A 24,287-nucleotide genomic window follows, 5' to 3' on the forward strand; every position below is an offset into this window, starting at 1 on the left:
GCTTCAACAACACAAAATATATTGAACTTGATATAATAGCAAAGTAACTATATCGCCGTCAGGAGAATGGGGTACCATAAATATTTGGTCTGTTGTGACAAAGAAAAGCATACATGAAACGTAGCTATGATGAGATGGAGATTTTCGTTTTACGTATGCGTTAATTTGACGATATTCTCTGTTTGTTAACTGCCTTTCCAGTGCATATTCATTGCATATTTATTTAGATCTTTGTACGTACAAAACGAAGTGTTAATGAATTAATATTGTTATCTGAATCATTAATTGTAAATGTATTCTTTTCTTGTATCTTTATGCGATGCAAATTTTAAGATATCTATAGTCAATATTATGCTCGTTCGATAGAAATAAATACCAGTGTTTTGTAATCGACGTACGAGATTAGACACAGTTGAGGATGAAGGAAGTCCGTTGATGTGGGGACGGTCATGTAATGTTGTAAAGAAGTAACATCATTTGAAGAATTAATGCTTCGAATGTGACGCAAGGTGATGGGGATCGAAGGAAGAACTGTAACGAGGAGGAATTGAACTGGAACTATTCTGAGAAACTGACGACGTAATGAAGGGTGTTATGGATGGAGCGGGCATTGTGTTAGTGTGGGACGAAGAACTATTCCCTGAAATACTGCGTACGTAGAAATTACTTATAGACTACGGAAAGATGTCCAGAGAGTATAAGACAGAAGGTGAAAGAGAGATTTTGTATGGGAGATTCAACATTTGGGAAGGAGCCAAGGATGTCCGTGAGCTGTTCTGTGGCAGATTGTAATTACATCTCGTTTGAAGAACGTTATTTATTGGACTCTTAAATTAAAGGTGTGTGCGCGGAGAAAGTGAAAGAAAAGTGTGACGGTTCGTAAGTTATACGTTATTTTATTCGTCAGCAAAGGGAAAAGCGTACGTGGACTGTGACAAATGAATGAACTGTGCTTATGAAAAAGTGAACATCGCGCAGAGTTTCGTATTAGGCAAACAAATTAGAATTAGCTTTAGTATTTGTGAGCTCATAACAAGCAATTTGTATGTGAAGATATGGCTCTGAACACTATGGGACTTAACATCTGAGTCCCCTAGATGTTAGAACTACTTAAACCTAACTAACCTAAGGACATCACACACATCCATGCCCGAAGCAGGATTCGAACCTGCGACCGTAGCGGTCGCGCGGTTCCAGACTGTATCGCCTAGAACCGCTCGGCCATGTATGTGAAGAGCGGAAGTTCTTAAATACATATTCACTTCATTTGAGCAATATGGTAATAGTTGAAATGTTAATCGTTAGAAGATAAACTTACGTTTTAAGCAAGTACCTCACGGTCATAGGCTTTCTGTCGACAAGGCGCAACAGTTCTTAGATTATCTCTCATTGGCGGTATAAGTAAACAATGCGAGACGTTTGATTGACAGTTTGTTTGACTGCGAAGTTTCTTCAATTTTGTTAAGTATCTACGACTGATACGTTAATCGTACCGACAGTTTCAATCAGAATATGTCTGCTTTAAACAAATATATGATTTTTTTTTTAAATTCCTGTATTACGATGGGAATTAAAAGATTATGTAGATACTTCAACAATAATAAGTCAAGTCTTTCCACTTCACTGTAAGAGAGCAACAAAATTGAATTCAAGAATAATACGTCTCAGTACTGAATTCTTTTTCTTACACAAGACACTCATCAGATGTTGCAATGAATACCGTAAAAATCCCTATGCTGTTGACGAAGAAATGGCAACATCGTCACCACGACTTTCTGACTGCAACGGGTTAGCATCGCTGCTCTTTCAGATGAAGTGGGCATGGCTCACATACGCTATGGACTTTCGTGGAAATTTTTCGAGTTTTCTGTTCCAGAGTAAGAATTTTTAAAAGTGGTTCGAGACGGATGAGTACGAGACAATTCGCTCATGCTGTATTCTGACACCTTGCGCCTACATTGAAAAAAAAATGGCACTATCTTCAAAATCAAAGTCGTTAGTTACACTACTGGCCATTAAAATGGCTACACTACGAAGATAACGTGCTAAAAACGCGAAATTTGACCGACAGGAAGAAGATGCTGTGATTAACTTTTCAGAGCATTCACACAAGGTTGGCGCCGGTGGCGACACTTACAGCGTGATGACATGAGGAAAGTTTCCAACCGATTTCTCATACACAAACAGCAGTTGACCGGCGTCGCCTGTTGAAACGTTGTTGTTATGCCTCGTGTAAGTAGGAGAAATACGTCCATCACATTTCCGACTTTAATAAAGGTCGGATTGTAGCCTATCGCGATTGCGGTTTATCGTATCGCGACATTGCTGCTCGCATTAGTCGAGATCCAATGACTGTTAGCAGAATGTGGAATCGGTGGGTTCATGAGGGTAATGCGGAACGCCGTGCTGGATCCCAACGGCCTCGTATCACTAGCAGTCGAGATGACAGGCATCTTATCCGCATGGCTGTAACGGATCGTGCAGCCACGTCTCGATCCCTGAGTCAACAGATGGGGACGTTTTGCAAGACAACAACCATCTGCACGAACAGTTCGACGACGATTGCAGCAGCACGGACTAGCAGCTCGGAGACCATACCTTTGACGTTGCATCACAGACAGGAGCGCCCGCTATGGTGTACTCAACGACAAACCTGGGAGCACGAATGGCAAAACATCATTTTTTCGGATGAATCCAGGTTCTGTTTACAGCATCATGATGGTCGCGTCCATGTTTGGCGACATCGCGGTGAACGCACATTGGAAGCGTGTATTCGTCATCGCAATACTGGCGTATAACCCGGCGTGATGGTAAGGGGTGCCATTGGTTACACGTCTCGGTCATCTCTTGTTCGCACTGACGGCACTTTGAACAGTGGACGTTACATTTCAGGTGTGTTACGACCTGTGGCTCTACCCCTCATTCGATCCCTGCGAAACCCTACATTTCAGCAGGATAATGCACGACCGCATGTTGCAGGACCTGTACGGGCCTTTCTGGATACAGACAATGTTTGACTGCTGCCCTGGCCAGCACATTCTCCAGATCTCACACCAATTGAAAACGTCTGGTCAATGGTGACGGGGAACTGGCTCGTCACAATACGCCAGTCACTACTCTTGATGAATGTGGTATCGTGTTGAAGTTGCGTGGGCGGTTGTACCTGTACACGCCATCCAAGCTCTGTTTGACCCAATGGCCAGGCGTATCAAGGCCTTTATTACGGCCAGATGTGTTTGTCCTGGGTGCTGATTTCTCAGGATCTATGCACCCAAATTGCGTGAAAATGTAATCATATGCCAGCTCTAATATATTTCTACATCTACATCTACATTGATACTCCGCAAGCCACCCAACGGTGTGTGGCGGAGGGCACTTTACGTGCCACTGTCATTACCTCCCTTTCCTGTTCCAGTCGCGTATGGTTCGCGGGAAGAACGACTGTCTGAAAGCCTCCGTGCGAGCTCTAATCTCTCTAATTTTACATTCGTGATCTCCTCGGGAAGTATAAGTAGGGGGAAGCAATATATTCGATACCTCATCCAGAAACGCACCCTCTCGAAACCTGGCGAGCAAGCTACACCGCGATGCAGAGCGCCTCTCTTGCAGAGTCTGCCACTTGAGTTTATTAAACATCTCCGTAACGCTATCACGGTTACCAAATAACCCAGTGACGAAACGCGCCGCTCTTCTTTGGATCTTCTCTATCTCCTCCGTCAACCCGACCTGGTACGGATCCCACACTGATGAGCAATACTCAAGTATAGGTCGAACGAGTGTTTTGTAAGCCACCTCCTTTGTTGATGGACTACATTTTCTAAGCACTCTCCCAATGAATCTCAACCTGGTACCCGCCTTACCAACAATTAGTTTTATATGATCATTCCACTTCAAATCGTTCCGTACGCATACTCCCAGATATTTTACAGAAGTAACTGCTACCAGTGTTTGTTCCGCTATCATATAATCATACAATAAAGGATCCTTCTTTCTATGTATTCGCAATACATTACATTTGTCTATGTTAAGGGTCAGTTGCCACTCCCTGCACCAAGTGCCTATCCGCTGCAGATCTTCCTGTATTTCGCTACAATTTTCTAATGCAGCAACTTCTCTGTATACTACAGCATCATCCGCGAAAAGCCGCATGGAACTTCCGACACTATCTACTAAGTCATTTATATATATTGTCCAATGAATACCCGTTTAACATCTGCATTTCTTCTTGGTGTAGCAATTTCAATGGCCAGTAGTGTATATGCATTGGAAGAACAGATAAATGGTTCACAGTTTTAGTTGACTCAAGAATCTTGTGTAAACCATAGTCAACAAAGACTTCGCTTGCTTTTGTTCGTTACTCTACAATTGCAACATTTCTGTCACAATCCAAAATGGTGCCCCTACTACCAAAAACTTGTGTGGTTTCTCTTGAAATCGTGCCAGACTAAATGTAGGAGTCATTGATGTATGGTACTTGGAACTCCATTGGGAAGCACTGCTTGGTATAAGCACCAGGCCCATCTAGTAATGAATGTTTGAAACATTTCGTCCATGATTCGACACGAGGAACAAGTCTAGCAACACGCAACAGAGTACAGAGAACATAATAGCACTGAAAACGCGTTCTGTGAGAGAAAGGTATTTCGAACATTTTCCATTTCCGGTCCTCTCAATTATTGAAGGACTTGAAAGGTAAGACTCAGAGCCTGCCCTCCAAGACGCAACCTGAGTCAGGAGGTGCGGACTGCAGCTTGGCCACCGTCGTGCACATGAAATCAGGGAGTCAGTTACTGAAGTATTAGGTTGGTGTGTAAGGTCGTAGCATTTTTGTTTTGCATTTCCTATTCCAGTAGTTGTGGGTTTATGTATCGGTTGTCTTCTTCATTTGAAGTTCACTGTTGCTACACTACTGGCCATTGAAATTGCTACGCCACGAAGATGAGGTGCTACAGACGCGAAATTTAACCGACACGAAGAAGATGCTGTGATATGCAAATGATTAGCTTTTCAGAGCATTCACACAAGGTTGGCGCCGGTGGCGACACCTTCAACGTGCTGACATGAGGAGCATTACCAACCGATTTCTCATACATAAACAGCAGCTGACCGGCGTTGCTTGGTGAACCGTTGTTGTGATGCCTCGTGTACGGAGGAGAAATGCGTACCATCACGTATCCGGCTTTGATAAAGGTAGGATTGTAGCCTATCGCGATTGCGGATTATCGTATCGCGACATTGCTGCTCGCGTTGATCGAGATCCAATGACTGTTAGCAGAATAGGTGGGTTCCGGAGGGTAATACGGAACGCCGTGCTGGATCCCAACGACCTCGTATCCCTAGCAGTCGAGATGACAGGCATCTTATCCGCATGGCTGTAACGGATCGTGCAGCCACGTCTCGATCCCTGATTCAACACATGGGGACGTTTGCAAGACAACAACCATATGCACGAACAGTTCGACGGCGTTTGGAGCAGCATGGACTGTCAGCTCGGGGACCATGGCTGCGGTTACCCTTGACGCTGCATCAGAGACAGCAGTGCCTGCGATGGTGTACTCAACGATGAACCTGGGTGCACTAATGGCAAAACATCATTTTTTCGGATGAATCCAGCTTCTGTTTACAGCATCGTGATGGTCGCATCCGTGCTTGGCGACATCGCGGTGAACGCACATTGGAAGCGTGTATTCGTCATCGCCATACTGGCGTGTCACCCGACGTGATGGTATGGGGTGCCATTGGTTACACGTCTCGGTCACCTCTTGTTCGCACTGACGGCACTTTGAACAGTGGACGTTACATTTCAGATGTGTTACGACCCGTGGCTCTACCCTTCATTCGATCCCTGCGCAACCCTACATTTCATCAGTATAACGCACGACCGCATGTTGCAGGTCCTGTACGGGCCTTTCCGGATACAGAAAATGTTCGACTGCTGCCCTGGTCAGCACATTCTCCACATTTCTCACCAATTGAAAACGTCTGGTCAATGGTGGCCGAGCAACTGGCTCGTCACAATACGGTAGTCACTACTCTTTAAGAACTGTGGTATCGTGCCGAAGCTGCATGGGCAGCTGTACCTGTACACGCTATCCAAGCTCTGTTTGACTCAATGGCCAGGCGTATCAAGACCGTTAGTACGCCCAGAGATGGTTGTTCTGGGTACTGATTTCTCAGGATCTATGCACCCAAATTGCGTGAAAATGTCATCACATGTCAGTTCTAGTATAATATATCTGTCCAATGAATACCCGTTTATCATCTGCATTTCTTCTTAGTGTAGCAATTTTAATAGCCAGTCGTGTATTTGAGTTTATGTGTTGCTATTTTGTCATTTGAAAATAGTGAGTGGAGCTGTGGACACTAGAAAATGCAGTGCCAAGTGGAGAAATCGGAACATTTCCGATATATTTTTATGTTTGAATTCACTAAAGGGGTGACAGCAGCGGAGGCAGAAATCTGCGCCCTATGTGAGGATAACGCCACAGGACAGAACACCGCCAGAAAATGTTTTTCTCGTTTTTAGGAAGGATCGTTTTAACATTAGTGTCTCTCCAAGTTCAACCATCGGGGTTTGATGAAGATCGTTTAAACGCATTAATTCACAATGACCGACATTAATGTATCGAGAAATGGCAAATATGATGTAGTGTGACCATTCCACCATCGTGCGACATTTGCGTGCAATGAGGAAGGTTCAAAAATCGGGAGTATGGGTACCGCCTACTCTACGTCAAAATCACAAAAATCACCAGGTGGCTATATGTGCATCTCTGCTTGTTCGTCATCAGCTGGATCGTGAACAACGGTGACCAGTCATATTCTGTATCGTTACCGGTGACAAGAAATCGTGTCTTTATGCTAAGATAAGAAAAAGAAAGGAATGGTTGATCCCAACCAAAGCAGCAACTCCCTCTATGAAGACTTCCGCGAATCAGCAAAAGATAATGTCATGCATCTGGTCGAACAGCGACGCTGTAGTGTACTACGAATAGCTTCCACGAGGTATAACCATCACTGCTGTCGTTTAGTGTCAACAATTTAGATGTGTTCCGCACGCAGTCCAAGAATAACGATCAGGAAGGCTGGGCTGCGTGAGGTGATGCATCTCCACGATAGCGCCCGCCCGCAGTATGCTACACTGTCAAAATAATAATAATAATAATAATAACAATAATGATCTTGCGCCCTCAGATTTTCACCTTTTCCTCTCTCTGTCGGACAGCCTTCAAGAACCTTCCTTTGTGGGTGAAAATGCGCTCCAAACATGGCTCGAGGAGTTCTTCGCCTCAAAACCACGTGATTTCTACAGTCGCGGAGTCGAAGAGTTACCTCTGCGTTGTCAGACTGTTGTAAATAGCGAATGAGAATAAATTATTGATAACTAAAGTCTCTTTTATGTGTATCTGTTGTATTTAGACTACTGCCCATTAAAATTGATACACCAAGAAGAAATGCAGATGATAAACGGGTATTCATTGGACAAATATATTATACTAGAACTGACATGTGATTACGTTTTCACGCAATTTGGGAGCATAGATCCTGAGAAATCAGTACCCAGAACAACCATCTCTGGCCGTACTAACGGGCTTGATACGCCTGGCCATCGAGTCAAACAGAGCTTGGATAGCGTGTACAGGTACAGCTGCCCATGCAACTTCAACACGATACCACAGTTCATCAAGAGTAGTGACTGGCGTATTGTGACGAGCCAGTTGCTCGGCCACCACTGACCAGACGTTTTCAGTTGGTGACAGATCTGGAGAATGTGCTGGCCAGGGCAGCAGTCGAACATTTTCTGTATCCAGAAAGGCTCGTACAGGACCTGCAACATGCGGTCGTGCATTATACTGATGAAATGTAGGGTTTCGCAGGGATCGAATGAAGGGGAGAGCCACGGGTCGTAACACATCTGAAATGTAACGTCCACTGTTCAAAGTGCCGTCAATGCGAACAAGAGATGACCGAGACGTGTAACCAATGGGACCCCATACCATCACGCCGGGTGATACGCCAGTATGGAGATGACGAATACACGCTTCCAATGTGCGTTCACCGCGATGTCACCAAACACGGATACGACCATCACGATGCTGTAAACAGAAGCTGGATTCATCCGAAAAAATGGTGTTTTGCCATTCGTGCACCCAGGTTCATCGTTGAGTTCACCATAACAGTCACTGCTGTCTGTGATGCAGCGTCAAGGGCAACCGCAGCCATGGTCTCCGAGCTGATAGTCCACGCTGCTGGAAACGTCGTCGAACTGTTCGTGCAGATGGTTGTTGTCTTGCAAACGTCCCCATCTGTTGACTCAGGGATCGAGACGTGGCTGCACGATCCGTTACAGCCATGCGGATAAGATGCCTGTCATCTCGACCGCTAGTGATACGAGGCCGTTGGGATCCAGCACGGCATTCCGTATTACCCTTCTGAACCCATCGATTCCATATTCTGCTAACAGTCATTGGATCTCGATCAACGCGAGCAGCAATGTCGCGATACGATAAACCGCAGTCGCGATAGGCTACAATCCGACCTTTATCAAAGTCGGAAACGTGATGGTACGCATTTCTCCTCCTTACACGAGGCATCACAAGAACGTTTCACCAGGCAACGCCGGTCAACTGCTGTTTGTGTATGAGAAATCGATTGGAAACTTTTCTCATGTCAGCACGTTTTAGGTGACGCCACCGCCGCCAACCTTGTGTGAATGCTCTGAAAAGCTAATCATTTGCATATCACAGCATCTTCTCCCTGTCGGTTAAATTTCGCGTCTGTAGCACGTCAACTTCGTGGTGTGGCAATTTTAATATCCAGTAGTGTATTAAAACTGATGGGTCGTCCGTTGTGGCCGAGCGGGTCTAGGCGCTTTAGGCTGGAACCGCGCGACCGCTACGATCGCAGTTTCCAATCGTGCCTCGGGCATGGATATGTGTGATGTCCTTAGGTTAGTTAGGTTTAAGTAATTCTAAGTTCTAGGGGACTGATGACCTCAGATGTTAAGTCCCATAGTGCTCAAAGCCATTTTAACCATATTTTGATGGAAAATGTTACCAACTTATGCAACAACCCAATACATTGTTGGGTGCAGTCGTTCGGAACCTCTGTGTTTATGCAAAATAGCTGGTGCTGCTCAGGTGATACGCACCTCAGTCTTCGCCAGCAAAGGGTAGAAGCTGGGAATGTCAGAGGTGGGAGGCGGGTCGCCCCCCGCCTCGAGCAGCAGCACCTTCCACTCGGGGTTCTCCGTGAGGCGGGCGGCCACCGCGGAGCCAGCGGACCCGGCGCCGACCACCACGAAGTCGTACTCCGGCAGCGGGAGCGCCGTGTCTGGCGGGTAGGCGCTGCGCTCCGACAGCTGGCACTGCGCCCTCACCAGCGTGGCCAGCAGCTGCACGAACAGCGCGCCAGCGGCGCCGCCCACGGGGCACATGCTGGCAGTCTGCGCCGCCCACTGGGAAGCGGCTGCCGGGTCCATAGCTGCACACGCAGGACCATTGAACAGTTTCTCAATTTGCACCACCTGCTGTCAACAGGTAAGATCAGTAAAGTCAACCAACTCCACGATCAGGCCAGGTGACCTCCTGCCACCTATGTCGTTTGCGCTGTTTTCTCCCAATTTCTTAGCAGGGTTGAAAGTCATACATATACATTGATATAAAAAAATGAAAAACTCCAAAGAAGAAACATTTCAGCTTTAGAAGTTAAACAAACACTGAATACAGCTACAAATTACATCCAGTCTAACGAAAAAGAGACTGCTATATCTCCCTGACACTGAGCTGCATACATAAGGAATAAAACTGCTCGAAACAGGTCTGAAACAAAATATCAGCGAGCAATAGATGAAAAATACGTATAAAATCCCATAGCTGAGTCAGAAAGCATTCTCATGCAGATATGTCCAGATAAACAGAAATAACAGGAAAAAACTGGTCTGACGAAAGAAATCAAAAACACAACACTATATGTTACGTCTGCCATAGTCGGCCCCTGCCTGGCAGACTACACTCAAGGCACCCCTGTGTACCATATAACATACACAAGCACTTGCAGACGCAACCAAGAGGAAAACAATTCTTCAAAACAAACAGAACTTGCTAGAGACTAATGCAAACCTTTTTCTGCAGAGGTCGCCTCACAGATACAGGGAAAGTTGGAGTACTCCGCCGACCTCCGCCGGTTTTGTAAGGCCAGCGCAGCAGCAGTACAGCCAGTTCCTCGCCAAGCTAGGACCAACTCCGACAGACCTCACCGACGCTCTTGATGAATGGTCGTCTACAAGTTATTTGTTTTTGTGTGTATATAGTGATTGTTCGAGAAGTGTAGTTCAGTTTCGATAAACGACATTATACTGAGTATTCTACAATACTGAGTATTCTCCAATACAGATGAAAGAAAACGTGGGAAACCAATACAACACAGTTTCCATAACATTAATAAAACAAGTAAAGATGGAGAAGTACAGCGGAATATATACTTTAGTTGTTACTCTCTGATGCCAACACAACACAGGTGATCCATATCAGACTATTTCAAGAGTTCTGATGGAGCAGAATACACGACGAAGAATGTCACTTGGTATTTCGCACAAAAAGAAGCGGCGTAAGACATAGTAAAATTTAAAATGAGAAAAGCTCCACGCCCAGACATCATTCGCTCCGACACATTTAAATGAGTTGCGCCACAGATTATCCCGTGTTTAACGGATGTAATAAATGAAGACCTAAGACTGGGAAGAGTACCGCAGCCTGGAAGTTAGCAAACGAAGTGATCATCGAGAAATCGGACAAATAGTGGGCCAATTTGAAGTCATACAAATTAGTTCGCCTGGTCGACACCTTGGCTAATCCAGGAGCAGCTTCTTTGTAACTGAGAACAGGCTGCCAATCAGGTCCTGAGACTCTGCCTTCACAAGGTCGTGTAACGTAAAAAAATAGGTCGACTGATTATGCAATTAATGGGAAACTAGAATTATCACAGAATGTCAAACTCAAGTACGCAGACATCCTAAGGACATCTGACAGCCTGTGGTGGCTCGAGATGTTAGCGATTTGTGGGTACCACCGAATCTGTACAACAGTCTTCTAGACTACAGTACTATAACTATAGAGTAGTTGAATGAATAAACAAATACCCTCTCGATCAGAACTTCTTTCATTAACGGCTACCAGTTTCAATATGCGCTGTGGATCATCGTCAAGAATGGCGCCACAAAGTACAGTTCGTCATCAGTGACGTAAATCTAACTCACTACACTACATATTGAAAGGGGTAGTCGTTAATAAATGACGGTGTTTGTAGTCGTATGCTTATAACAACAGAGATCACAGCTCCCATGACGTAGCTTCAATTATAACAGTAGTTGAATGATGGGAGCCAAAACTGAAAATGATCAAGAGAATCAGTAACGGATGCCCGCAGGGTTCAGTCTGAGGGCCGAACTTTTTGGATCTTTCAATCGTGCCACCTAACTGAAACGGATGAGGACATAACACTGATGGAATTGTCGCATACGCTGGTGATCAGTTGAATGAGGTGTCAGCGAACCAGAAAACAAAGTCGGTGATATTGGTGCCTGAGAAACACCATCACCATGGCCCCAGACAAAACAGTCTGCATATTTCTAAAAGCAAAACTGCAGGGAGACGCGATTATAAAACTGTACGATGGAAACATTCCTAAGTAAGGCGTAACCAAATAGTTAGGAATACAGATTGGACTGACGCTTATCAATCAAATGATAGAGCAGAAAATTTTTTACACTAACTCGCACGCATCAGCACAATCCCTTATAGATTTTCACTTCGTGCTACACAAATATATAACTGGGCCTTGCGTGAATCATTGGTATTCCTCGCGGAAAGCACATGGGCAGGCGGACTCTGCCTCACAACGATCAGAGCCGTTGTCTGCTGACATTATCAGAGGCTGACATCGTGTTAGCAGGAGCACTGTGCTACTACTCATAACATACCCGATCGGCCTAGCAATCCACCAGGGAGCTGTGATGAGCAGACTGACTGAAGATAGACTGGGCAGACTGGGAAAAGTAATGGAAATTACGGAGGAAGATTTAACGGACCACTTGCGTGTAAAACAGTGGCGAGTTAGTCCGTGGCAACGTAGAGCATGCTCCTTTTCCTCCGACATTCGGTTGAACATGTTCTATGCAGACCTCAATCGTGGCATGGTTCATTTTTTTTTGACCGGACAGGGTCCATACACTGTGCATCATCACCGAGTGGACCTCGGTCAGAGTGTGGAGTGTTCGTGTGTGCAACCGGGTACACTTGAACATATACTTAAATAATGCGCGCTTTCCTGAAAAACAAATGTCACAAAAGATGTCTACGAATCCTTAAGACACCCCCAGCAATAGGCAAAGCCTAAACAGAGCTGCTGACGGTTCATCTGATCGACTATATGACGAATATGTAGAAACAAGAAAGTACATATGAGAGAGATCGGCTCGTGGGAGTATCAGCCGAAAGTACAGACTCTAACAATAACAATTCATAATTAATGAGAGACACATTGTAGCAGAAATAGATCACGCACCAACATATTACTAACCAATAGACAGACTGCTAACAGCCGGCAAACAAAGCATTTATCATCTAGGTCGTAGATGCAGAACTCACGGCTACGTATACAACAGCCAAGTTAAAGTGAAATCAGACAAAAATGAAATATATTAACTACATAAACAGCACACTACCATGACTTTACAATAGAATATCATAGTAGACAGACTTAAGGGAGCGACTCCCCGTTATTTCGGACAAGGTTTCCTACAGTCAGTCAATCACTATGAGTACGCCACGTAAGAGTGAGTTGCTAGAAGTGCACTAATGCATCTGGAATAGCACTAGTCGTAGGATCTTACATATTCTATTGTAACTTCCTTCTTTTTTTTCTTTTCTAATCAAATAACCTTAAGCTAAATTCTTCCAGTCCCTCAGTCTAGAATTTTTCTAAGTTTTACTAATTTTTTAAGGTCTGAAGTATGTGCACGCATCTTATTTAACAGCAGTAAAATGTATGTCTTATTACAAAAGCATAATAAACAGTCCATTTTGTTAGCTGGGTTATAAATCATCAATATATGTCGATGTAGTTTTAGCCATATTCGCAGTAGCTAGTTGTAATGTTTATTGAAAATTGGCTCAGAGCAAAACCTAATGTTGTGCAATACGTTTCAAGCAAGACTGTGGCTAGCTCATTGGGTCGTTATTGCGTCTTGATCGCTGACTAAAGCGTGACAATCCACTTCTCAGTGGCTTATCGTAAAATGACCTAATGTGATAGTTTTGCTTTTCTGTCCCGATGACTGGTCAAAAAGCACGAGACAGATACTCCACTACCGCTTGCGATAAACGTCTGTGAGGTCACGGGTCACGATTATTAATCTGAAGCAGAGGCCTCTTGACTGCCAAGAATAGTTATTATCGATCGTTAATATTGATTCAGTGATATGGAACTGTGCTCGACATTATAATTAATGGGTTTCCGTCCGTGACTTACGAAGCAGTCAGTGTGTGGAATGTTGTACTTTGAACAGTGTTGTGGCAAGAATTACAACGCTGTATAAATTAATGACGCCCTTTAAAATGAATTTACATGTTCTTTTCTGGAATGTAGACAGATGAGTTTCAGCCATCACTTCATAAACGGAACCAAGACCGTGTATGATGCTCTACGAGACGAACATCGATTTTAGAAAACGCAAGGTAATCAAATAGAATCCTGCGATATGTACCTACTGCTGTACACATCCAGCCGCATCCCTCTCGTTTACAGCCCCTCCGTTACCACCCGGTATACTTGAACGGCTTGTAGAGCGGAGGTGCTGCACAGTAACAACAATGGAGCCGTATTCATCGCTTTGCACCTTGGTCGTTGCTCATTTGGCATTCCGCCTGTGGCCTACACTGTATTAAGGTCTAATCATCTAGTGAGCAAGATGTATGAGACAGGCGAAATAACCTCAGACTTTAGGAAGAATATAATAATTCCAATCCCAAAGAAAGCAGGTGTTGACAGATGTGAAAATTACTAAACTATCAGTTTAATAAGTCGCGGCTGCAAAATACTAACATGAATTCTTTACAGACGAATGGAAAAACTGGTAGAAGCCCACCTCAGAAAAGATCAGTTTGGATTCCGTAGAAATGTTGGAACACGTGAGGCAATACTGACCCTACGACATATCTTAGAAAATAGATTAAGAATAGGCAAACCTACGTTTCTAGCATTTGTAGACTTAGAGAAAGCTTTTGACAACGCTGACTGCAATACTCTCTTTCAAATTCTGAAGGTGGCAGGGGTAAAATACAGGGACCGAAAGGCTATTTACAATTTGTACAGAAACCAGATGGCAGTTATAAGAGTCGAGGGACGTGAAAGGGAAGCAGTGGTTGGAAAGGGAGTGAGACAGTGTTGTAGCCTATCCCCGATGTTATTCAATCTGTATATTGAGTAAACACTAAAGGAAACAAAAGAAAAATTTGGAGTAGGAATTAAAATCCATGGAGAAGAAATAAAAACTTTGAGATTAAAAGTGTGTGCCCGACCGAGACTCGAACTCGGGACCTTTGCCTTTCGCGGGCAAGTGCTCTACCATCTGAGCTACCGAAGCACGACTCACGGCCCGTACTCACAGCTTTACTTCTGCCAGTATCTCGTCTCCCACCTTCCAAACTTTACAGAAGCTCTCCTGCGAACCTTGCAGAACTAGCACTCCTGAAAGAAAGGATACTGCGGAGACATGGCTTAGCCACAGCCTGGGGGATGTTTCCAGAATGAGATTTTCACTCTGCAGCGGAGTGTGCGCTGATATGAAACTTCCTGGCAGATTTTTCGAGTCTCGGTCGGGCACACAGTTTTAATCTGCCAGGAAGTTTCATATCAGCGCACACTCCGCTGCAGAGTGAAAATCTCATTCTGGAAAAACTTTGAGGTTCGCCGATGACACTGTAATTCTGTCAGAGACAGCATATAACTTAAAAGAGCAGCTGAACGGAATGGACAGTGTCTTGAAAGGAGGATATAAGATGAACATCAACAAAAGCAAAACGAGGATAATGGAATGTAGTCGAGTTAAATTGGGTGATGCTGCGAGAATTAGATTAGGGATTGAGATGCTTAAAGTAGTAAATGAGTTTTGCTATTTGGGGAGCAAAATAACTGATGATGCTCCAAGTAGAGAGGATATAAAATGTAGACTGGCAATGGCAAGGAAAGCATTTCTGAAGAAGAGAAATTTGTTAACATCGAGTATAGATTTAAGTGTCAGAAAGTCGTTTCTGAAAGTATTTGTATGGAGTGTAGCCATGCATGGAAGTGAAACTTGGACGATAAGTAGTTTAGACAAGAAGAGAATAGAAGCTTTCGAAATGTAGTGCTACAGAAGAACGCTGAAGATTAAATGGGTAGATCACATAACTAATGAGGATGTATTGAATAGAAATGGAGAGAAGAGAAATTTGTGGCACGACTAGAAGAAGGAATCGGTTGGTAGGGCATATTCTGAGGCATCACAGGATCACCAATTTAGTATTGGAGGGCAGCGTGGACGGTAAAAATCGTAGAGGGAGACCAAGAGATGAATACACTAAACAGATTCAGAAGGATGTAGGTTGCAGTAGGTACTGGGAGATAAAGAAGCTTGCACAGGATAGAGTAGCACGGAGAGCTGCATCAAACCAGTCTCTGGACTGAAGACTATAACAGCAACAATAGTGGTTCTCACTACAGCAGTTTCTTACCACTTGTTGCAAGCATTCTACCGGCTGGATTAGGTAAGTAGTTTTCTTGTAGAGTTTTCAGTTTAATTTCGGGAACAGTAGATTTTATGTTGCTGTAGAAATCTTGGAAATGGATTTCTGGCATCATAAACTAGTTGTTTAATTTATTTTACAGTAAAAGTGAGCATTTATATCGTGTACTGAGGACGAGTGGTTGACAGAGAGTTTTGGCAACCCGGTGGCGATGTTTATGGCGGTGGTCGTCAGACTATTGCCGGGCTGGGCCTCTAAACTGTCTTTCGGAAACAGTAGAAGTGTCCAGGGGTTGGACAAAAATATGTAACGAGAAATCCATGCTTTAACGTAGATACAAATATTAGACAAGCAGTCGGTTGCGCTGTTGTATTATTCACAACAGGTACCTGTGCAATGTCCTTAATACGTTACAAATGTCTGTTGTGGTCAGAGAGGTGTTCTGTATAGCTGTGAGTGCATTATGTGGAGCTAAGTGCATTCGAACGTGGGAGCGTTATTGGTGCTCGTATGGTGAGTGCTTCTGTAAACAAGGTAGCCGAAGTGTTTGCTGTTTCCAGAGACAGCATATCGGAGTTTTCTACCGCATACAGAGAACGCGATGAAACATCATTCCCTAAGTCACAACGTGGACGAAACTGTCTCTTGAGTGATCGTGATGGACGGCCGTCGAAGGGAATTGTGACGAACTATAAGACGGTGGCTGCTGCAAAAGTCAGCGCAGGACTGAATGTATCGCTTGGGAATTCTGTCAGCACCAAATCAACACGAAGGGAGCTCCATAAGCAGAGAATTTCAGGGTGACCTGGAATTCCGAAACCACTACTCAAGGAGGAGGAGGAGGAGATTAGTGTTTAACGTCCCGTCGACAATGAGGTCATTATACAGGTCTATTACAAATGATTGAAGCGATTTCATAAATTCACTGTAGCTCCATTCATTGACATATGGTCACGACACACTACAGATACGTAGAAAAACTCATAAAGTTTTGTTCGGCTGAAGCCGCGCTTCAGGTTTCTGCCGCCAGGTCGCTCGAGAGCGCAGTGAGGCAAAATGGCGACAGGAGCCGAGAAAGCGTATGTCGTGCTTGAAATGCACTCACATCAGTCAGTCATAACAGTGCAACGACACTTAAGGGCGAAGTTCAACAAAGATCCACCAACTGGTAACTCCATTCGGCGATGGCATGCGCAGTTTAAAGCTTCTGGATGCCTCTGTAAGGGGAAATCAACGGGTCGGCCTGCAGTGAGCGAAGAAACGGTTGAACGTGTGCGGGCAAGTTTCATGCGTAGCCCGCGGAAGTCGACGAATAAAGCAAGCAGGGACCTAAACGTACCACAGCCGACGGTTTGGAAAATCTTACGGAAAAGGCTAAAGCAGAAACCTTACCGTTTACAATTGCTACAACCCCTGACACCCGATGACAAAGTCAAACGCTTTGAATTTTCGGCGCGGTTGCAACAGCTCATGGAAGAGGATGCATTCAGTGCGAAACTTGTTTTCAGTGATGAAGCAACGTTTTTTCTTAATGGTGAAGTGAACAGACACAATGTGCCAATCTGGGCGGTAGAGAATCCTCACGCATTCGTACAGCAAATTCGCAATTCACCAAAAGTTAACGTGTTTTGTGCAATCTCACGGTTTAAAGTTTACGGCCCCTTTTTCTTCTGCGAAAAAAACGTTACAGGACACGTGTATCTGGACATGCTGGAAAATTGGCTCATGCCACAACTGGAGACCGACAGCGCTGACTTCATCTTTCAACAGGATGGTGCTCCAGCGCACTTCCATCATGATGTTCGGCATTTCTTAAACAGGAGATTGGAAAACCGATGGATCGGTTGTGGTGGAGATCATGATCAGCAATTCATGTCATGGCCTCCACGCTCTCCCGACTTAACCCCATGCGATTTCTTTGTGTGGGGTTATGTGAAAGATTCAGTGTTTAAACCTCCTCTACCAAGAAACGTGCCAGAACTGCGAGCTCGCATCAACGATGCTTTCGAACTCATTGATGGGGACATGCTGCGCCGAGTGTGGGAGGAACTTGATTATCGGCTTGATGTCTGCCGAATCACTAAAGGGGCACATATCGAACATTTGTGAATGCCTAAAAAAAACTTTTTGAGTTTTTGTATGTGTGTGCAAAGCATTCTGAAAATATCTCAACTAATAAAGTTATTGCAGAGCTGTGAAATCGCTTCAATCATTTGTAATAACCCTGTATATGGAGCTCAAGCTCGGATTAGGGAAGGATGGGGAAGGAAACAGGGCGTACCCTTTCAAAGGAACCATCCAGGCATTTGCCAGAAGCGATTTACGGAAATCGCGGAAAACCTAAATCAGGATAGCCGGAGAAGGATTTGAACCGTCATCTTCCCGAATGCGACTCCAGTGTGCTAACCACGACGCCACCTCACTCGGTACCACTACTAACATACCCGTAACAGGAAAACACGGTGTCGAAGCCATAAAGCAGGATTATGGAGCAGTAGAGCCAACGGCTTTGCCGCAGTGGTAACAACCGTTTCCCGTCAGTTCATCGAAGTTAAGCGCTATCGGGCTGGGATAGCACTTGGATGGGTGACCATCCAGTCTGCCGAGCGCTGTTGGCAAGCGAGGTGCACTCAGCCCTTGTGAGGCACACTGTGGAGCTACTTGATTGAGAAGTAGCGGCTCCGGTCACGTAAACTGACATATGGCTGGGGGAGCGGTGTACTGACTACGTGCCACTCCATATCCGCATCCGGTGACACTTATGGTTTGAGGATGACACGGAGGCCGGTCGGTACCGTTGAGCCATCAAGGCCTGTTCGGACGGAGTTTTGGTTTATGGAGCAACAGAAGAATGTCGTTTGGTGGGGTGAGTCTTGTTTCACACTGTTTTCAACTTCTGGCCGAGTTTTCGTCCCAAGAATGAAACGTGGCTGAGGTTCCATGACGATTTGGGCAGCCATTACGTGTGAAGATACAAACAGTCATGGTTGCAAGACTGGTTGCCGCTCCATTCGCTGTATGAGTTGGAAAAAGTTGTAGCTATATATATCTTGGTATTCCATGAGCCCCATGTTTATTCTGCAAGCTCACATTATTGCCAAGAATGTATGATCATTTTGCTTGATCAGGTCCGTCCCTTGGTACAATGTGTGTTCCCAAATAGCGATGCTGCGTTCCACGACAACAGGTCCCCTGTTCAAACAGATCGCGTCGCCCAGAACTGGTTTTATGAGCACGAGGATAAATTGTCGCATCTCCCCTGCCATCACAGTTATCAGATCTCAACATTGTTGAGGATTTGTGATCTATTTTGGAGAGGAGAGTGCGTGATCACTATCCACTTCCATCATCGTTACCCAAAATTGCCACTGTTTTGCAGGATGACTGGTATAAGATTCACCTGTAATCATACAGGACCTGTATTCATCCATTCCGAGACAAAAGGAAGCTGTTTCGAATGCCAGCAGTTTTCTTAAGGGGAGTTGGAACGCCCTACCCCGATAATGTTAAATTTAGTGACTAGGCTTCCCTGTATTTCAGGAACCACTGTAGCCACTGACATGAAACTTTTACAGGACTTTAAACTGTATGCTCTGAGTCTACTGAACTACAATAATTACATTTCAGCCACTGTTTTCGGGAATACAATTTTTTAATTAGATGGTTAAAATTTTGTGTACTTTTTTGTACGTTATTATAAATAATTTTAATAATACATAACATTATGTTCTTCTTTTAGTTTAGTAGACTCAGGATATGTATGTTATTACTCCCTTAAAATTTGAATACTCTACTCGAAGAGGTTTCTCACATTTAGGGAAAAATGCAACATTAAATGTAAATTTTCAGAAACGGCTTCTTAAGTTTCAAAAGACTGTAACTCACTTAATATATGTTTAATTCTTTATTTTTAGTACTCAGAAGTACCGTGTACCATACTGTATATCATCCTCTACATCTTTTCCAAGTTTTTCTTCTTTTCTTCTTTCTGGACTCCTAAGTGGCCCATTGTGTTGCATACTCTGCTTTATCAATGTGAACCTAGTCCATCCGTTCAAGTTCTCTGATGCAATTTCGCCCTGCCAATGTTGTAATCTTTAAAAGTAGTAACTGCTTCACTGGCCCCCCACTTTAGTGTGTTCATTCCGACAAAAACATTTTTTGATAAGATTATTGAACGACTCACTGGGATTTTGAGTCTAACCGTGTAGACACTTCTTCAGTAATTCAGGATTTGCCAGGTGTCTAGCCGGCCGGAGTGGGCGAGCGGTTCTAGGCGCTTCGGTCTGGAACCGCGCGACCGCTACGGTCGCAGGTTCGAATCATGACTCGGGCATGGATGTGTGTGTCGTCCTTAGGTTAGTTAAGTTTAATTAGTTCTAAGTTCTAGGGGACTGATAAGCCCAGATGTTAAGTCCCATAGTGCTCAGAGCCATTTGAACCAGATCTCTGTAAATAGGTTTTATGATATCCATGACTGCAACTGGGAAGGAATGTTTATGGCTGTATGAACTGTTTGAGTACTGGGCACTGCGTTATTTGCACCATGAATCAGGTCCAGGAGGGTGGTGCACTGGTTTTTCATGAGTTGACAGTCTGTGGAAGAAGGTAGCCCATACTGCCTGCTTCATTTTCAACAAATCCTCAGTATTATTTCTAATGGCCATCCCATAATACTGCTGTAGTTCATCAATAATTTTGTCTGTCAGCTTGCCTCTTATGGTTATACCATCAGAAAGTTTCTTGTCTCTCAAACTTTGTTTCAACTTCCTCAAGGTGGTGCCCATCCTCTTCTGGACATGACCTATATAACACAGCAATCCACAGCCTTCTATTTAAAAATTACCGATTTTATTAGATCTTGAAGTAATGCACGGAAAAATTTTAACACTTTCAACCGGTGTAGACAATATTTTAAAAAATAAAGTAAAATATTTCCCATGAGAGTTTATAAGTAATATATACATCATTTTATTCCGAGAATTGCAAATTTTATAATGAGATAAAAATCCTAAAATATGAAAAAAACATTTTTTTTCGTTCTAACTCCCTTGTAACCGTGTTAGGCATGGTACTGTGCTGTGTTCGCAATGTTTCCAAAACTTTTGTCCACCCCTTTTCTCCGACGTCGCGAGCTTAAGGCACGTGCTTTTTTCCTGGTAGTATGTTTATAACAACTACGCGATTGAATTTTGGGTGCAGCATTTAACACGTTTATTTTTGCTATTTCTAACAGTTCTTATTTACATAAGAGAAACACTAAAAGTATTTCCTAATACTGAAACACTCCAAAATGGAGTACTGAGCAGCGTATCGTAGAAAAAAACATCGCTCCTAGAATGCGGAAAGAAACGAAGGATGTCATTCACTGGTGCTGTGGACGATGAGTGGGGCGAAGTGCTCGTAAGCCGCGGCCCCTGCAGTAAACCAATAAAGCTATGGAACACCTCTTCTTCCCAGTCGCCTCCTGCGATGCCCTTGCTATGAAAATAATTACCTGATCTGAAAGTGTTTTGCTCCTGTCTCAGAGCGCACGACGCACGACTAGTTTCGCAGACCGGTGTGCACGCAGCCTCAGCTAGACACGGTTAGCCAGCCAGCGCCCTTACCTTGGAGTGTCCAGAGGCTGGTGAGCAGTGAGCAGTGAGCAGTGTGTTTGGAGTAGTTGCCGGCGCTGCCTGCAGACTGGATGAACCTGCGCTCTCCCTCCGGCAGGAGGCGCCATCCACGTTACGGCTATCAGAGAAGCCCACACCAGTCGTGCAGTCCCTATCCTTGACCACTGCGACCCCCAGTCTGCGATACCGCCTATCGACAAACCTTTATAGCTGAGCGTCGGATGCACGTGTGTAGTGTTGAGTGATCCCTGTACTATCTCAGTATAGAACTCTGAGCACACGAGTACAGTGTGTCTGCAGGTGCTTGCTGTCTGCGTCGCCCGAAGTACACTACCTGATCTAAAGTATCCAGACACCTTAGTAGTGGGTATTATTATGGTGTGTGTCCACCCTCTTCTTCATGATGGCTTGAACTATGCTGGAGATATTTTCAATAATGTGTCTGAAAGTCTGTGGGGGAATGACAGCCCATTCTTCCTCAAGACACGAAACTGTAGAAGGTAGACATGGTAGACGCTGGGATCTGGAGCGAATTCGAGTATGTTCCCTTACTTGCAGTTCGGGACTCTGGGAACTCCAGTCGATTTCAGGAATGTTATTCTCCACAGATGACTGCCTCACAGCCGGTGCTCTACGACAGGGTGCATTCTCATGCTGTTACAGCCACCGTCTCCGAACTATTTCTGTATTCTGTTCATGTTCTTTCGCATTTAGCGTTTCCATAAGCTCAATAGGGAGATCACACCTTAATCTTGACAATCACCCCCACACCGTAACACCACCTCCGCCTGTATTTCACTGTTGATACTACGCATGATGGCAGGTACATTCTCCACGTATTCGCCAAACCCAAACCCTTCCGTCAGACTGCCACAGGGTACAGCGTAATTCATCACTCCAAATCTTTAGTTTCCAGTTATCCACTCCACACTGTTTACATCATGTCAAGCGTCGCTTAGCATTGACATCGCTTACCATTGCCTACAAAGATGCGTGGCTTATGAGGAACTGGTCGACCATTGTACCCCAGTCCTTTTAACTCCCTACGCCCATCCACTGTGCTAGCTGGACCGCTGGTAACACTTCGGAACTCACGAGTGATTCCTTCCACTTATTTCGTGCGATTTTTTGCAACTCTCTGCCAGTAGAGGGAGCCTCCTTGGCCCTGGAACAGTTCTGTTTATTCCTTTGCATTTTGAAATCGCATCACCAATAGTCGGGCAGGTTTAGAAGGGTTGAAATGTCATGATGGATCTGTTACAATGACCACTCCACGTTCGAAGTCACTACGACCCATTCTCCTGTTACTGCTTCTCCACGACAACACAACGCAAACCTACTAATTTCATCTGAAGCGTCTGCATCTAGTGATATCTAGTAGCAAATTCCGCATTACATTGGGGTGTCCCGATAATTTGATCGGATGGTGTATATGTTCGAGATGGCCCACAGTTGATTTCAGGAATTGCACTGAAAATAACTATCAGCTTTCTGCATGATACATACACTACTGAAAGACAGCAGTCTGCTCTCGACCTCTGAGACGTCACTTTGTGTCGCGATGTGGACGCGGGTCTAGCTCGTTTGTTGCTCGGTGATGACAGCCAGCTGTCATCCAGGAAAAATATTACCTAATGTCGATTATATGTTTATTTCAAGATGCATCTGAAGCTGGGACTGGTTGTCCAGAAAACGATAATTCATTATATAAATTAAAATCATTCCTTTTAACAAAAAGCTGACTTATTTATAATTGCAAATCATTACATGGTGCGTTCCACCATCCATTACGATGTAAAGTCGAGATTTTTGCATACGTATTCTTACAAAGCCACTTTATTTAATTCTACCTAGCTCTATTTCTTCATTCTCTTCCACAAACAAAAAGAAGGAACAGATTTCAAACATTTACTCCCTAGAAACAACAAAAGATAGAAACTCAATTCCAACATTCCTGGAAAGAGAAAGGTTCAAATTTTTATGCATTCAATGTGAGCACTATGTGTTACACTACAAATATTAAAGCAGTGTCTCGTTTCCTGCCACGCATGAGGCAACTTGACTCTCGCTATCAAATTCACAGCTTCAACAATGCTATGTCGCAGACATTCAAGAGTGTCAGGCAAAGGGGGATCTTTTACGTTACCCCACAGATAAAAGTCACGAAGTGTGGAGTCTGGAGATCTGGGAGGCCACTGGTGATGAATTTCATCTTCAGCTCCTCCTCTTTCCATCCTACGTCCTAGAATGGTGTCATTCAGGTAACGTCGGATGCGCTCAGATAACTTCTCTGCTTGCACTATGCTTGTCTGCCCTCTCTGGAATACTGCTGTGCGGTGCGGGATCTGCACCAGGTAGTCGACGAAGGACAGCGAAAAAGTTCAAAGAGGGGCAGATCGTATTGTACGGTCGCGAAATAGGGGAGAGAGCGCCACGAAATGGTATTAGAATTGAGCTGCCAATCATTAAAACAAAGGTGTTTTCCGTTGCGGAGGATCTTCTCATGAAATTTCAATCACCAGCTTCCCCATCAGAAAGTGAAAATATTTTGTCAGTGCCCACCTACATAGGGAGGAATGATCATAAAAGTAAAATAAGAGAAATCAGAGCCCCTACGGAAACATTTAAATGTTCATTTGTCCCGCCCGTATTCTTGAGTGGGACGCTAGAGAAATAACTTGAAGGTTCGATGAATCCCCTGCGAAGCACTTAACTGATGATAATCATACAGATGTTAATGAAAAATAATAAGTAACTAATTTCATGATACCAAATCATTACAATGGCCATAATTTGTGAAGAAATGGTTTAAACATAACTTTTTTGACACCATACACATAAATAGAACGAAATTTCTTCCTCTAATATACACGATGGTGTGAAT

The 24,287-nt window shown here is 44.2% G+C and overlaps 1 protein-coding gene across 1 annotated transcript in view; it reads right to left on the reverse strand.

Annotated features, from left to right (window-relative positions):
* Positions 1-21,502, reverse strand: part of LOC124544942 (glucose dehydrogenase [FAD, quinone]-like) — a 32,600-nt gene extending 11,098 nt beyond the window's left edge. Inside the window, exons 1-2 of the mRNA XM_047123726.1 lie at positions 21,395-21,502; positions 9,152-9,483 (exon numbers count right to left, since the gene is read on the reverse strand). Of these exons, the coding sequence (XP_046979682.1) occupies positions 9,152-9,481 (330 nt within the window). The 5' untranslated portion in view covers positions 9,482-9,483; positions 21,395-21,502. The remainder of the gene's footprint in view (positions 1-9,151; positions 9,484-21,394) is intronic.
* Positions 21,503-24,287: the final 2,785 nt, after the last annotated feature.

Source organism: Schistocerca americana, chromosome 1, assembly GCF_021461395.2.
Source record: "Schistocerca americana isolate TAMUIC-IGC-003095 chromosome 1, iqSchAmer2.1, whole genome shotgun sequence".
Lineage (NCBI taxonomy): Eukaryota > Metazoa > Arthropoda > Insecta > Orthoptera > Acrididae > Schistocerca > Schistocerca americana.